Source organism: Leptinotarsa decemlineata, unplaced genomic scaffold (genome assembly GCF_025532065.1).
Source record: "Leptinotarsa decemlineata unplaced genomic scaffold, Ldec_3_MD MMD2_tig00000218_RagTag_RagTag, whole genome shotgun sequence".
NCBI classification, from domain to species: domain Eukaryota; kingdom Metazoa; phylum Arthropoda; class Insecta; order Coleoptera; family Chrysomelidae; genus Leptinotarsa; species Leptinotarsa decemlineata.
The window spans coordinates 3,927,574-3,943,337 of NW_027412545.1; the positions used below are offsets into that span (position 1 = coordinate 3,927,574).

Here is a 15,764-nt window from a genome sequence, read left to right on the forward strand (position 1 = left end):
TCAAAACAGTATGTTTCAATGAACTTGCCGTTTTATATTGTAAGTATTTGAATATATAAAAGTAATTTCGCTACGTGTGGTTAGGTTATGCTAGGTCAGGTCCAAAGTAACCCGCAAGGGTTTATTGTGGCTCACTCCTATTCACACTCGAGGCCAAATAAACCCAGCTTCTTAATGAAGCCGATTAGTTTGTATGGTGAGTGGTATTTCAGGTCAGATGGTAAGAGTACGGCTCTGCCGAACTCTAACAACCTGATTCGGTCCCCAGCGGGGCAGGCACAAAGTATGTGCTCTGCTATTTCACATTTTTCAAACAGAGGCGGTGACACACACTGTCTTCCGACAATGACCTGTTAGAAGGCCTGTTAGATATCGTAGTTCATCCCTACTGTAGTCCAACAACTGTTTGGTATCAAACTTCGAAGGGTGAATAAACGCCTTGGAGTGAGCCAATCCTGGAATATTCTGCCAGAAGTCCAGACATCTTCTTGCCATCCAGGTGTTCAATCTTTGTTTGGCAAAGACTAAAGCGATGCCAATGACAGGTTCTGGTCCGATGAAGCTGCTTGCAGAACCCTCCTTTGCAAGGGAGTCAGCAGCCTCATTGCCTTCGAGGCCAGTATGACCAGGAATCCGGACCAGAGACAAACTGTTACGTCTCCCTATTGAAGAGGGCCGTTTTTGGAAATTTGCTACCAATTAAGACGTTGCCCGGTAGGAGCCTAGATCTTTCAACGCCGCTTGACTGTCCGAGAATACGTGTGGTTACAAACATCTCAAATAAAAAAGTAAAAGTGATCTGATGGAATATTGATGTAATTTCAGTTGAAAGCATAAAATTGAAGTGTAATGTAAGTGTGACATTTTTTTGATAATGTGAATGAAAAGTGCTACTCCGTTACCGTAACCATGGATTTGTTCTGATTGTTTTTATCGTTCTGATATTTATATTCAGTGATATCATGTACAGAGGTATCACTTCCTCTCTTCTATTCTGCTTCTGAAAAAAGTACACTTGAGCAGCATATCGTCGCATTTCAAAATTCTTTTCGGTGGATCGACACAAAAGTTTGTTCACTTAATGTTATGATGATGCTTTAACGCTTGTTGAATTCGAAAATCGCACGTCCAATACAAACCGTTCAGACAAAAGGGGTGCGATAAAGGAAATGCTGAATATTACATTCGACGCCACGACTGATGGGTAAAACGACTAGTAGAAAAGTCCTATTGACAGTTTGCCATTTATTTGATTCTGTCTTTCTCTCTTTCCTTCGAGCATTGCAATGAAGGAAATATATGGGCGGCAGAATGATAAGCCGTGTTATATGATTTCTTTCACGGTGGCATTGTTACTCGGAGGTTCTTAAGGAATTATTTTTCGGAAACATTCAATTTAGACTGATTGAGGATGAATTCTGATAAAAACGTTGGTCTTGGTCATCTCTCTAGCAAATGGAGTTTTATCATCGGAAATAACCAATTTGAAGGTCTTTCATCGAGTTCGATTTCGTCTGCTCGTTCTGTTAATCAATATTACATAAAATTTCGAATGAATTATCCTTCCAAGCGACGTAGTATTCCAAAAAAATAATAAGGCATATCGCACGTGATCTCCCAGACAAGGCTGCTTGTACAGAGTCGTACTAAGGAACTAATACCTAAATGGTATTTTATTTTTATCAATAATATGCGGCTGGGTATAGAGGAATTATTCAAAGTACAACTAATGAAGAAAAAAACAAGAAAATTTTGCGTATTCAACATCAAATGGACTACAAAAAAATGGGGTCATTTTATTTCAGCCGGACAAACGGGTCAATAGTTTTTGATTTCAAAATGATTTCACTAAATATTGTCATTCCCGCAAAACAATTTCTAGTTTTTCACTCTTTTTTTAAATTTAAAACTTAATTTTTTTATTAATTTATGGAATGTCGACCTTCTGAAATTCAGTAGATCAGGATCATTGTTTACAATTTTTAGAACTGAATCTATTGTTAGCATTTCGTTTCGAAAAAAAAATAATGATGTAGGTACTTTCCTTCTGATAGCGTTCAAATCAAAATCTTATCAATAATTTTCTTTCTAGAGGGATATGGTTTTGGAACCGAAAAATAATGCCTTTGGTTTTATTCTCTCATAACTCCATAGACACTTGAAGGAGACACTCGAGACAACGGACAATAAAGGATTTGCTTCAATTTGATTTTTGTAAATTTCATAATCAAATTTTTTTCATTAATATTAAGGTGCAGTTTTTTTGGTCCTCTTTTTGGTGGAGTGTATGGACACGATTCAGCAGTTTTTTCAACCGTACCAGTACTTGACATTTTGAAAATTTTAAACCACATGCGTTGAAACGTAACTGACCACTAGCCGATTGCAGTTAAATCTGATCGGCCAGCGTAAGTTGGCTTGTTTATTCAACCCAATAGATGCAAGTGTACGTGGTGATCAAGCTTTGATCACGCATCTGTCGTTGTTTGGTTTGCTTTGTTTGCTGGATGGATATAGATTATTTTATCATCATTTTCCAGGAAAATAACTGTTTTTCATCTGAATTTGTGTAATCTAAAATGGCCACGATCATATATTTCCTCATATCATTTGTTTCAGTGTAAGCTTCGTCAAACTAGACAGCTGTGACGATAAAGAGGAAAGTGGTTTTCAGGCGAACTCTTTCTTACTTCACATGACTCCTATGTTATCTCATATCCTTAAAAAGTGAAATCTTTACTGAACCGTCCACAAAAATGCAACACGTGTTTCAAAATCACTGTTTTTAAATTAAACTCCCAACAACAGAGAAACTCACTCTCTTCTTTTATCAACACTCATGTTATTTTTCCGCCGCGAGATAACGTCTTAGTGTACCAATATCTCTGGTTTCTGGGATATAAATTGTTGTGTTCCGATCATCTATCACGAAGGGTCATGCGGGAAACATAAAGCCAGCTTAGGAGAGGTCTAAGAATGTGACCTCTTCGGAAAGTCTGATCGTAAGCAGCTCGCCGTACGAAATCTTTCACTTTGTAGACGCGGATCATCCTTTAGTTTATGGTACTGGACAATTGACAGCGGTATTTTTGCGGCTGGCTTGTGATATATGATTGAAATATCTTCCTAATGGATGTAGGGTTTTCGAATCAATAGATAATCCGTTCAAGAACATACGGAGTTGGGCATTGAACATTCGAGAAGCGAAAGTTATTTGATATATGATACGCAAATTACAAAACTTAAATATTAAAAACAAATAAGTGAATTGTGAACACAATAGCTATTTATGATATGTGTGTTAAAACAAAGGTTTTATTTTATGAGTGAGCGTAGCGAGTTGAGCAATTTCACGAACAAAATAAAACTTACTTTTAACACAAATATCATACAAAGTTTTTTGTACAACCGCCCTGTTTTCATAATAAAATAGACAAATTTAAGATTTATATAAAAATACGTTTTGACATCTCTTTTTGGATAACTTTTTTCATGTTATCACAGTTGCTGTAAAGTGGCCGTGTCAGGTGACGTCGAATCATCTGATTACCAACAAACAGTATGGTTTACAGCTCACGCGTTTTTTTTAAAGTCACATTTAGACTTTTTGCTGGTGTTCAATGTCTTGCATAATGAAAACAACAGTGAGGAATTGTGTGTTCCTGACGATATTGAAGAGGCTGCAAAAAGAGCTTCGATTGAATTGTTACCAAAAATATCGACTCATTATTACGACATCGCATATTCTGATTTTCCTAGCTGGTGTAGACTTGAAAACGTCGAAGGAAATTCCAGCGAAACCGTCTTCTTAGCCTATCTAGAAGAGAAATAAAAAATGTGGAACTCGTCAACTTTGTGGAGCAAGTTTTCAATGATAAAGTCGAGTGCGCCCGTTAAAATTAGTGTTAATACAAGCAAACTTACAAGGAAAAATGAAAGTTATAGGCCCGAAAAATCGAAAACTCTTACGTTTGAACAGGTTCAGAGGTTTATAAAAGAGGCGGTAGATGAAAAATATTTGATGATAAAAGTTGCTACTATTCAATAATATAAGACATTAAATCAATGGATAAATCATTGATTGTTAAAATTTCAAATACAAAAACAAAACTAGGTCGTTTTTTTTGCATTGTTGGAAAAAACATTGACTATTTCAATAAATACGTTGCATTACCACCTGCCTTTCAATCATCAATCGATCCTATTTCTTATACAAAGGCTATTGCTGAAAGAATAATCGCAACAGCCAGATCCAGCGTTACAGCATCGTCTTCTTCACTTCAAGAATTGAATGTTAATGTCCATGAAATTGTCAACTCACTTCAGATATATTAAAAAGCTCCTTAAATTTCATTTGGTATTAATATCAGCAGTTGTTCTAATTGTACTTTTCATATTAATGTTCATAATTAATAATAATAGTTAAGTGAATAATAATAATGTAATTGAAGTATATAATACATTTCTAACATAATGTAATTGTATCTATATCTATTGTTCATAATAAAACTTCCTCGAAAATTGAATTATTATAAACACCACGGTATAATTGTATATAATTTAAAAGTTCTACAGGAAATCAAGTAGAAAAAACGCAGTAAAAACAAGTTACATCCAGACATCCCTTTGCAGGAACTCATCCAAGCTATAATATTTCCCGTTCGTAAATAACTGTTTGGTATGGTTCTTGAAGGTATTATGTGTAGGTCCTTGACATCCTGTGACAATGGATTAAAAGGTATAGTGCCGTTATACCAGAGAGATTCCTTGAATGTCGACTTTTTGTGTTTTGGGAAGGTTGAGTGTTTAGTTCGTGTTGCATAATGAGTCATATGTATATTTTTTTCTAATTGTTCTAATCGATTATATAATGCATACTAATACTGGAAACATGAAAAAGTTGCCAAAAACATGAATAATTAGTCAGAAAAAAATGTATAAAATTGTATACCAAATATTGACAATTCAAACGGTCGACCATTTGGCGGGAATATGTGACGTTAAAGTACATGCCAACAAAGCGATCCAAAGCACAGAGAAGTAAACATAGTTGATTCTATATTGTATTACTTGATAATTTCAATAAATTAAAGTAGTGGAAAATCAGTTTATAAGTACTGCATAGTTCCAAAGTGCAAAGTGAAAACTGCTCCTCAAATAGTATTTTTTCTTATGCCGAGGAATGTAAACATTTGATTAAAGTAGTATAAAGCTACAAAAAGGGACGAATTTAAGAACCCGAAACTGTCTGCAACGAGCTGCTTATACTGTTGTGAAGATTACTTTGATGTAAGTATTTTTATATCTACATAGGTATATTTATATTTGATGTCATAGTCTAAAACACTAATAAACATATTTACTTCTCGAAAATAAAACCTTTCTGACTGCTGTTATTCTTCATTTTCAGGTGGAAAAGGATACAGAGAACTTCATTCAGTACCAAATAACGAATAAATAACAAGGGGTACCTGTTACATTAGGTCTACGTAAAGGTATTGTGCCCCACAAATTTCAGTGTCAGAAAGTAAATAGGCCAAAACCTGTGAGGGAGGCTTCTCTCAAAAGACAAAGACTTAGGTTGCTTCAAGAGACTATCAGAAGCTGCTCCCAGAGAAATTATGGAAGAAACTAATTTATGTGTTTTATCTGCTGGATACAGCAGATAAAACAATCACCAGAGAAATAAATTATTGTGAAGCTGGTCCTAATTCATTTTCACACGACGTTTTCTCAACAGAAAATAAAAGCCTTGCTTGTAACAAAGCCGTTCAAGTTAACACAATGGAGCCAACGACAATAGAATATAGAAGCAAAGGTGTCACTGGTGGTCCTAAGACAAAAAATGTAGCATTATCACCGTTTCTAGTACCAGTTAAAAACACATCAACTTCACCTATTGAAACCGCCCAGATTACCGGTATGAAAAGGAAGTTATTCTCAGATACAAAACCAACAGACGATTTATCTATTACATCGCAATCTTCATCAATCTCTAGTGAGTATGAATAAGAAACTACGTCTTCCGAAGCGAGTTGGTCTCAAGATAACAAGGACAGACAATTTCAAAATGTAATGCGTAGTACAACATTGACCGCTGTGAAAAAAGAGCCTAAAATGATGTTAGGACTGTTTAAAAACAGTTACCATTTGATAAAACTATTGAGTGATAATATTCCAGTTCCCACTATTGACATTTGATTAACTTTGAAGAAAATAAAGTTAAATGAATCATTTGACATATTAGCTATACAATTTGGCTATACACAGAGCACTATAAGTAGAAAATTGTCGAAAACAGTAATTGTTCTATCAGAAAAAACGGGGGTGTTAATTGTGTGGCCTAAACCATCTGACATAGTTAAAAATGTACCTATCGCTTTTAGCGCACGGTATTCTAAAGTTGTTTCAATTATAGATTGCTTAGAAATAGAAATTGAAAAACCCTATAATGCAATCCACCAGTCTCTGTCATGGTCACAATATAAGAAATGTAATACTCTGAAATACCTCATTTCTTGTACTCCAGATGGGTTAGTCAATTTTATTTCAGGATATGGTGGAAGGGCTTCTGACATCATTACAGTGGAAAATTGTGGCTATCTAGAATGTTTACCTCCAAACATAGCTGTTATGGCAGACAGAGGCTTCAAAGACTTGTCTCATTTGATAGAGAATAAAAAATGTACCCTTATTTGGCCTTCTTCAGTGTTCAAGTCTACAGCAAATACAAAACATGAGGTGAAGCAGTCCAAAAGAATAGCAGCATTAAGAATTCATGTAGAGCGTGTAATAAACAGGTTGAGAGAATTTCATATGTTGTTGCCTCATGCATGTGGCATAATCAATATGCAAAATGTTTCAATAAAAAAATAAATACAATTTTCAAGTGTTTTATTTTCATTCATATTCATGTGGCACACTCAGAACGTACTTTATTTTCAATGTACAAACTCCAAATAGAATGAATATAGGTTACAAGTAACTTGGCTAACTGACAACTGAAATTTCAACTTGCTCCTCATACTATAATTTATTTGATATTTTTATATTATAATAGGAAAAATAGCATTACTCCAGAAGAGCATGATTTTTTCAAAATATTTGCACAATAGTTCTCATCATAATTTACAATATAAATGTCTACTTTCTTTGATATTTCAAAATCATGATGTGCAACACAGAAAAGCCCTTTTTTTATTTGAAAAAACATCTGCATTTGGACCTGAGCCATATATTTTGAGGATATAACATCTTTTGGAACATATCTACTCATGGCCTCCTCAGATGATGGACATTTGATTTCAATAATGTAATCAATACTCTCACCATCAGGGGATGCACCAAATACGTGATAATTAGGGTTTAAGATCAAACCATACTCATTAATTTTTAGTTCCATTTTTTTTTGACTTCTTTCAAAGCCTTCTTCCTAGCAAACGCCCTCTTTTCATTGCCTCTGTGTCCTTTGATTTAATTGCTCCCATTATACTTTCACATAAAGTGCCTTCGAAAACTTTGCAGTGTGCTGCTTCATGCATCTTCGAAGCAGTAATCCTAGCATACCGTAGCTCATGCCACAGCTGACAGTTATTCTGATCAATTGCAGCTAGATTAGCTTCATTGCAAGATGATGTGTCCATCATACTCCTGCAATAGTTGATAAACTCTGTGGCGTTAGCCGGTTTATTTGGTAGTGTATTTACTAAATGATGAATGGATTATTTTTCTACTCTGCTTTTTTTCTTGTAGTATTTCATAAGTTGACTTTCCATGTGACCGATGCTTTTGCTATGGTTTATTAGAGTTGGCAGAAGGCTTCGAGTATTGGCAAATGGAGCAGGTTTGGCTTTTGAACTACTACTTAACTCTTTAGCTCTTATATACTTTAGGGTTGTGCCTATCGTGGATAATTTGGACTTCTTCCAGTAACAGTCGATACTAGTAGAGGAAAGGTCTTCGCTACGCCTGTGCAGCCAAGCTATAAAAGCTATTGCATGCTTACATCCACCTGAAAATTAAAAATATATATAATAATTAAATTTTCTGGATAAAACATGATCACTTTTTGAAATCAGACTCTTATTTTGCAAGTTGCAATTTGTATTAATACTCAGTCGTGTCCTCTAAATAATACTTTACCAATCAATTATATGTACCTGAATGTGCTGCGCAATCTTCACATTCTGCAGAGACAATTCTCTGTTCAGCTTCATCACACACTGCTGTTACAGAGTAACACTTCTGTTTCACATTATGTTCGGGAGTAATACGAGCTTTCACTACACATATGTTTGCTTTTCTATTTACTTGAACATATCCAATAGCTGAATCGCCATAAGAATATATTTGGGACCTAAAATCACAAATATTATCAGGTTAGAATAAGAAGTGATTGTAAACATTTTCTTAAACAAATTTTTTATTACATTATTTGGGGTTATGTACACTTTCTCAATGTTAGTAAGCAAATAACTAGAAAACTGAACGAAAAGCTGAAATTAAAGACACTTATACACAATAATCATTCAAATACCTTGCAGCTTTGATACCTCTCATCTCAGCTGAAGTGAAATCGGGATGATTTGCGAAAAAACTTGTCATCATGAAGACATCTATTTTCGGCAAATTGTCAGATTGTGCCATGACAAATCCGGCTTCAGTCCTTGTATTTATTTTCTGGAACGTTCACAGTAATGATAAAATGATAATACCCAAATAACTGCTTGCAAAACTCTAATTAGACGGACAAACAATAATAGAATAGTACAGAACAGCATGTAAATAAATGCTGTTGACATGGACTTGACGTCATCCTAAGATCCTACCAATCCCGTTGCGTTTTACCTAATTTGAATCTGTCTCGTAATTTTTACGTTTTCAATTATGAATTATTTAAAATTTATAAAGTATATAGTTATGTGAACCCGTTTACATTGATCTGGTATCAAAATAGATTAAGAAAAAAATTAAAATGAGCCATTTTATATTACATGCATATGACCTATTATGAGTGACTGACTACGTTGTATCTCACATGAAGCAGCGCTTTACAAATCAGAGCAAAGCTTTACATCAGAGCGAAGTTAATATTTTGTTTTGAAATTAAGGCCCCAGGGCTACCTCTCAGTGCAATGTCAAATATGATCCTGATTATTTTTTGTTGTAGAATAAACACACGTCTTGCACCAACAGTACCCCAAATTAGTATATTTTGAGAATAGGCCGAAGAATAATAGACCGTCTTGATGCCATCTAAGTCTAGCACCTCTTTGATCTGGCGTACTGCAAATAAAGCCCGATTAAATTTTTTACACACATGATCAATGTGAGGCTCCCAAGACAAAGTTTTTTCTAAGTACATACCTAGAAGTTTGGCTAGTTTGACGTAATTCAATATGTTCTCTTCGTGAGCAAAATGATTGGACTATGTTTCGATCAGGTGCGATTTTTGAGCATTGACAAGTTTTCATAATAACAAATCCTTCAAATATTAAACGAAAGTCATTTTTTTGTGAAAAAAAATCTATTTGCTAACAAAAAAATACTGATATGTAATTTCAGGTGATTATAAATATGTAATCAATGAATTTCGGCGGTAAAGCAGGAATGGATTTAAAATAAAACGCTTTCGTATTTTCCTTTCATATGATTATTCGGCATAAATGAGTTTTTCATGTTCAAAGTACATTACGAAATTGATTGCTATTCATTCGAAAATAGTAGTCCAACTAATCGAATTAATGCGATAGATGGTACACAGCATCACAAAAAATTGAGTCTCCTCAACCATATACGTTAATTAAGTCTAGTGCATTCATAGGGATCAAATATACTCAAAAAATTTAATTGGCCATATTTCATATGAAATGCATCGTATAGTTTCGATATTAATAAATTTGATTTAATGAACGTCATATTCAGTTCTTTAACTTCGCCATCACAATCCGTTTAGGGAGGAAATGGCGTTATCAGAAAGAGACGTACCCACCAATTGCCTAAATTATTTTTCTTCAATTCCTAAAACATTATCACAAAACGATGAACATTGTGTTGATTGGTAAAAAATCTTTGTCGATGTCGCGCTTTGGTATTTCCAGACTTTCGAAAGCTTTTAAGAGTCTAGTGTTATATACCTGTTTCGACAATTTCAAGCTATGTTCATACATTCTAAGCCATGTGAGAACGCTAGACTCTGTTGGAAGTGACTTAGGTGTGATTTTCTTCATTCGAGGGTGAAATATATTCTCACATCCCCTTTGCACATCTCTGAAATAGTGTTTTCTGACGTGTCATATAAATTTTAGGTTTTTCGTATAAGAAATAGCTATGTTAAGAAGCATTGTTTTTTACTATTAGACGATACTGACATTATTCTGTCACCTCCTTACGGACGACTACACTCAAAATTCAAAACTTGTACGAGCTAAGTCAAAGGATTACCGAGGTATTTTCACTTAACATGCGATTCTTAGCATATCTCATAGCTAGAAGCTATTTCGGTAAAACAGAATGAAAATTAGCAGAGTTTAGAAAATCAATATTTGGAAAGAATATTTCGGACAAGAGAATGAGATCTTTACTTGACCTTGATTTCTCTCAAACGATGTTTCATGATATAATTCAGAGGTATGAGTTCAGTGTTTCAAAATACATGTTTTTAATTTTTTGGAACATTTGGTGTAGTTTTATTCCAACACTAAACCATTATTTTCAACACTTCGATACGTGTTTCTATCATCAAGTGGTCATCTTCAAGAAGAAGATAATTTAATCTTTCTCTTGAAGAATACTCATTCAAAATACATTCGAAATCGTATCACCATTTGGTCAAATCATCAAAATATTCTGAAGAAAATGCAACTCATTTGTCATTATTATTATAGTTGAACAAGACACATTCTTCCACCTTTCAATCGACTAAAACCTCTCAAAAATCACAAAATTTCTTCGACCTCATATAAATTTCACTAAATATCCCCTTTAGTTGGCTCCCTTTCATCCAACTTGAAAGTCTATCGAAATCCCATTCAGAAATAATGTATCGACATGGTTTGTTTCAGACGGAGAGCCCATCAAGCTGCCCGAAAACCTGGAAAGTTTACCCCGAGCTGACCACTTTCCCACGCAGCGTCACCGCTGGAATACGAATGAGGTAGGTGCGGTATTTAATGGTGTAAAAACAACAAACTTATTAAAGATTTACTTCCTGGGATAATGTAGATCTCTACGTGCTAAGAAGCTAAATGGCGGGAGTAGTAGCTAAGAAACTTTTAGGCGAAAGTTCATGAGTTACCTTCGATTTCCTTTTTGCTAATCACTTCGCTAATGTTATTCGAGGCCATCTCGGGGTTTCCGGTTGGAGGAGATATTATGCTTAAATAAAACTTATATTCAAAATGGTCGATTACTGTATTATGGAATCAGATTACCACTTGCTGAGAGAGGTGTCGAAAAAGTTATGATTCTGGAATAATGTATATTTGTTTAATATCATCAGGGAAATGAGTGATATACTTAGCAGACTCTTAGATCAGATGACCATCGAACAATTTTTCAATTTTATGCTCCAATAATATCAGTTAAAATGACCTAGAAATAATATTCGTAAAATACTGAGATCATGCGATGGCAAACAATCTTATCACTACATAGTATATATTTAGTTTTATGGATGTTGAGGCTCAACAAGTTGTAGTTTAGGCATACTTGGCTATTCTGCAAGATTTCTTCAGAATCTGTGTACACCTTGTCCCAAGAATTTCCAGTTGCAACTATAGTTGTTTCAACGGCATAAAAAATTATGCTCCCTTCGAAATTAAGAATGGACCTAATGTAGATCAGAACAGAACTGGACCTAGTACCGTCTCTTGAAGAATCCCGATAAATCAAAAAATGTACTACAGGCTGTTGATAATTTCACATATTACGGCAACAATTTAACTCCTAGATACACAAATTTACTAAAATTTCTGATAAATTGTATGATGTGAAACTCTGATCTTCTGTTTGCGAACAGTTATCAGTTCGAATTTCATTTGTTCGAACTTTTATTGTCTAATACGATATTGAATGGTTTGAAATCCCTGAAAGAATCAATAGAATCAAGATGAATAGCTGAAAATAACATTTATATTAAATCAAATTATGATAAAATAAAATACAAGCAACAATTGAAAATTGAACTTTTAAAAAAATGAATAAAACTCAAAAGATTTCAAGACAAGTCACTTCACGACATTTCGATTGTTAGTATCCCTAATCGTGGATATTAACAACGAGAGATGACTTTTTATAGGTCAATAGAGTGCTTTCACCAATGCCCTCCAAATCGCTGACCGTTTGGCAAGAGTTGGCCGTTTTCCGCTCGATTATTGGTTTCCATATGTTGCGTATCTCTACGCTAGCTTGTATAAATGCGTTATTGGGCAACATATATGCAGCTTCCTCGAATTTCCTCCTAAACCAGTGTTCCTCCCTGTGTATGATCTCAGCTTGAGACAACTTGATGTTATGTTGATGAATCCAAACATGCTCTGCTATTTCCGATCTGCTTGTTTCTCCTCGCTGTGTGTGTTTCTTGTGTTCGGCAATGCGAACATTCAATGACCTCTTAGTTTCACCGATATAGGATTTTTCACACTCGCAGGGTATCACTTAAATGTAATTCTTGGAATCTCAGTCCGCGTTTGGTGTCTTGGTTTCCGTGTGGCTGCTACGGATAGTGTTTCCAGATCTGAAGCAGATTCTTTTTATCCTTTCCGACAATCTTGTGACGTGAGGAAGTACAAGCATTGGTTTTGACGGCTTCTCTTCCTTGCGAGACTCTTGCTGTGTTTCAGCCAAAATCTGTTTCACCATTACTTTGGAGTAGGTATCTATTCCGCTGGAGATATTTTTTGATGATACCTAGTTCCTTTTTGAGACTTTTTCTCATATTATAGAGCCCGAGAGTACGGTCTACTAGAGTCTTGATGATTCCTTTTTTAGTCGATTGATGGCTGTGGATTTGTATTTCAGATACTGTCCCGTGTTAGTGGGTATTCGGTATACATATGTTTTCCACTTCGGTCCTCTTCACCAATACATCTAAGACTGGCAAATTGTGGACTCCTTTGTCCATTGTGAAAGTGATGGAAGGCGTCTCGCTGTTGATATACTTCAGAAATGTGTCTTGTTCTATATGCCTATGGTTCCATATTATGAAGGTGTCGTCAACGTATCTCAATCAGACTCGTGGCTTCTTGTGGGCTTCTTCAATTCATATTAGATAAGGAACTGATGAAATTTACCATGAAACATTGTCAACCACCTGCAAACAAATAGTTACCCGTTTGTTATAAATCTCTTCAGAAATTTGGCCTTATGAATTATCTAAATGAATTATCTGGTGATCGACGGAAATATTACCGTGTCTTGATTGTTCTTTTGCTCCCATATTTTGATTTATGTTGATTCTTACAGGTTTTAATCTTGTAACTACTTTCATCAGATCTCTGGTCTTCAGTGCTATAAAAAAATATGTTTAAAGTTTGTTTAAAATACCGCACCCCTACGAACGACAACCCTCAAAAGTTTAAACTTGTGCGAGTTAAGGACTAACGAGGCCTTACCTTTCCTTACACGGGTTGGACGATAGCAAGTAAAAATATATCGTTCAGCCTGCGTCTTGAACTACCGATCAACACGGCGGTTGATTTGAGTGAGTGAACAAAGCACCCACGTCGAACCGATCGTTTACCGACCAATATGCTTAATTTTCACAGCTGAAAGTTAATTGAAGTTTTCAATTCTTGTCGTTGCCATTGCAATTTTTTATCGAGAGTGACTGATTCCTTATACTTCGATTCTACTGAGTGGATATCTTTACTCTGTGTACATAACCTGTTGTATTCACTGAAATTTCAGACCACTGATATTGAAATAAATCGTTATTTTATATAAAATAATTGACTTCAGCCGAATGAAACTTTTTATTACGACAATTTCAAACATCAACAGTAACATTCAGTTGAAGTTGACACACGGTATATTTTACTTTTATTTCTTGAGATAATCGTATTAAAAGCAAAATGTATCAAACACTCTCTTTTGGAAATGTCAATATTCAACAGAGCTACGAATATCCGCCAGGAATTCATGCCTCTATAATAGCGAGGACGGCCTAATGGCACAATGGAACCGCGAACGGATGGCGGGGGCGGCGTGTCCCAGTCTCGCCGCCGAAAAGCAGGATTCGAGAGCCGGCACGGTTATCTGAAAGTTAAATTATGTGGAAGTAAGAGCGAAGTAGGCAAACAGACGCTACTGGATCGAAAATTGATGTTTTGCGTGGAACGGCTTCATGAATTTCGGTGGACAAAATAGCTTAAATGAGTCTTCTTTCAACTTGGATTTTAACACCGGTTTGTCAGTCTATTATAGATATCATTTGGTATTCGCCAAACCCATGACATATCTTATTAACAAAATAATGAAAGCTGGTGTACCCAAAGTAGTCCATACCCAAAGTAGTCGTTATCAAACCACGTTATAAAAAAGTAAATAAATGTGTGACTGACAATTATAGACCCGTTTCACTGATACCCGGAAATTTTCGAAAAAGCTTTCAAGAACAGACTCAACAATTATATAAAGAAAAAAACTTGCTATCAGAAAAACAGTTCGTGTTCAGGGAAGGCAAATCTACACAAGATGCTATAAACAGCTTAACATCCCAAATTTACAAAGCGATAGATAACAGAAAACCCAGTCTGTGTATATTTTTAGATCTCTCCAATGCCTTCGATACTGTGAGCCATACACAGCTACTAGAAACCTTGGAAGATAATGGAGTTAGAGGAACAACTTATAATCTAGTAGAAAGTTATCTATACCAGAGGAAACAATTTGTACGAATTAAAAACAAACTCATTTCAGAAGAGTACAATTTGGTGTGCCACAAGGCACTGGCCTTGGGCCACTATTATTCACAATATATCTCATTAGTTTACTAACTTTGAATACTACAGAAACTATAATCAGCTTCGCAGATGTTACTATGATAATGTATGAGGATGAAAATAGGAATGACTTGAAAGAAAAGGTGGAGTCTGAAATGCCAAAGATAATTGACTGGTTTAATCATCAACTATTGACAATAAACTTTGAAAAAGCAACTTCTGACTTTTACAGCTTACAGAAATCATTTACCAAATTTCAACACACTCAATATACATAACAACGAGTCGGTTATTGATATATACAGAACAGATACCATTAAATATTTAGGTGTAATAATGGATAGTCATATGAGATGGGATGTTCACATTGAGAAAGTTACAAAAACCTTAAGAAGTATGCTGTTCAAATTCAAATATTTGAATAAATTACTTGGCCACAGTATTTTGTATACAGTAATTTCATGAAAGCTGATTTGTGGTTTGAAGTTTCCTACGCGCAGACCCACGCGTCGATGTCTTAGGTCTGCGCAAACGACGAGTTTAAGACAGGCATGCAATCAAAGCGTTTAAAACACTGCTCAACATAACAAATATTCATATAAACTGCTCAAAAAAATACAGTCGATGAAAACCATGTTGGACACTTAAGAAAATTGTACAAATGATAATTTTGCATTTGTGTAATATTCAAGTAACCCAGATCATTTCGACAATGATGAACTATGTTTCAAGTAGATTTTAAAAATTCATGGGATCGGATGTGACAAAATATACTTTAATTTCAACAAGAAAAAAGACAAGATGAAGAACGAGTTTTGTTAT

At 35.0% G+C, this 15,764-nt stretch overlaps 2 protein-coding genes across 12 annotated transcripts in view; one reads left to right on the forward strand and one right to left on the reverse strand.

Annotated features, from left to right (window-relative positions):
• The window catches only part of Camta (Calmodulin-binding transcription activator), a 995,933-nt gene that overhangs the window by 669,721 nt on the left and 310,448 nt on the right, over window positions 1-15,764 (forward strand). For all 11 annotated transcript variants that reach the window (XM_074173289.1, XM_074173281.1, XM_074173280.1 and 8 more), the window contains one exon: window positions 11,064-11,155. In XM_074173289.1, the coding sequence (XP_074029390.1) occupies window positions 11,064-11,155 (92 nt within the window). The remainder of the gene's footprint in view (window positions 1-11,063; window positions 11,156-15,764) is intronic.
• On the reverse strand, window positions 7,449-8,646 carry LOC141481586 (uncharacterized). Its single transcript, XM_074173333.1, has 3 exons — window positions 8,537-8,646; window positions 8,160-8,356; window positions 7,449-8,011 (listed from the first exon to the last, which is right to left on the reverse strand). Exons 1-3 carry the CDS (start codon window positions 8,644-8,646, stop codon window positions 7,722-7,724), a joined length of 597 nt encoding a protein of 198 aa, XP_074029434.1. The 3' UTR covers window positions 7,449-7,721.

Bases quoted from the DNA above. Each gene is read 5' to 3' on its own strand.
- LOC141481586 (XM_074173333.1), bottom strand. From the start codon at position 8,646: ATGGCACAATCTGACAATTTGCCGAAAATAGATGTCTTCATGATGACA. The intron at 8,357-8,536 runs GTATTTGAATGA...TTGTGATTTTAG, and splicing joins AGAGGTATCAAAGCTGCAAG to GTCCCAAATATATTCTTATG. The intron at 8,012-8,159 runs GTACATATAATT...TTTAATTTTCAG, and splicing joins AGATTGCGCAGCACATTCAG to GTGGATGTAAGCATGCAATA.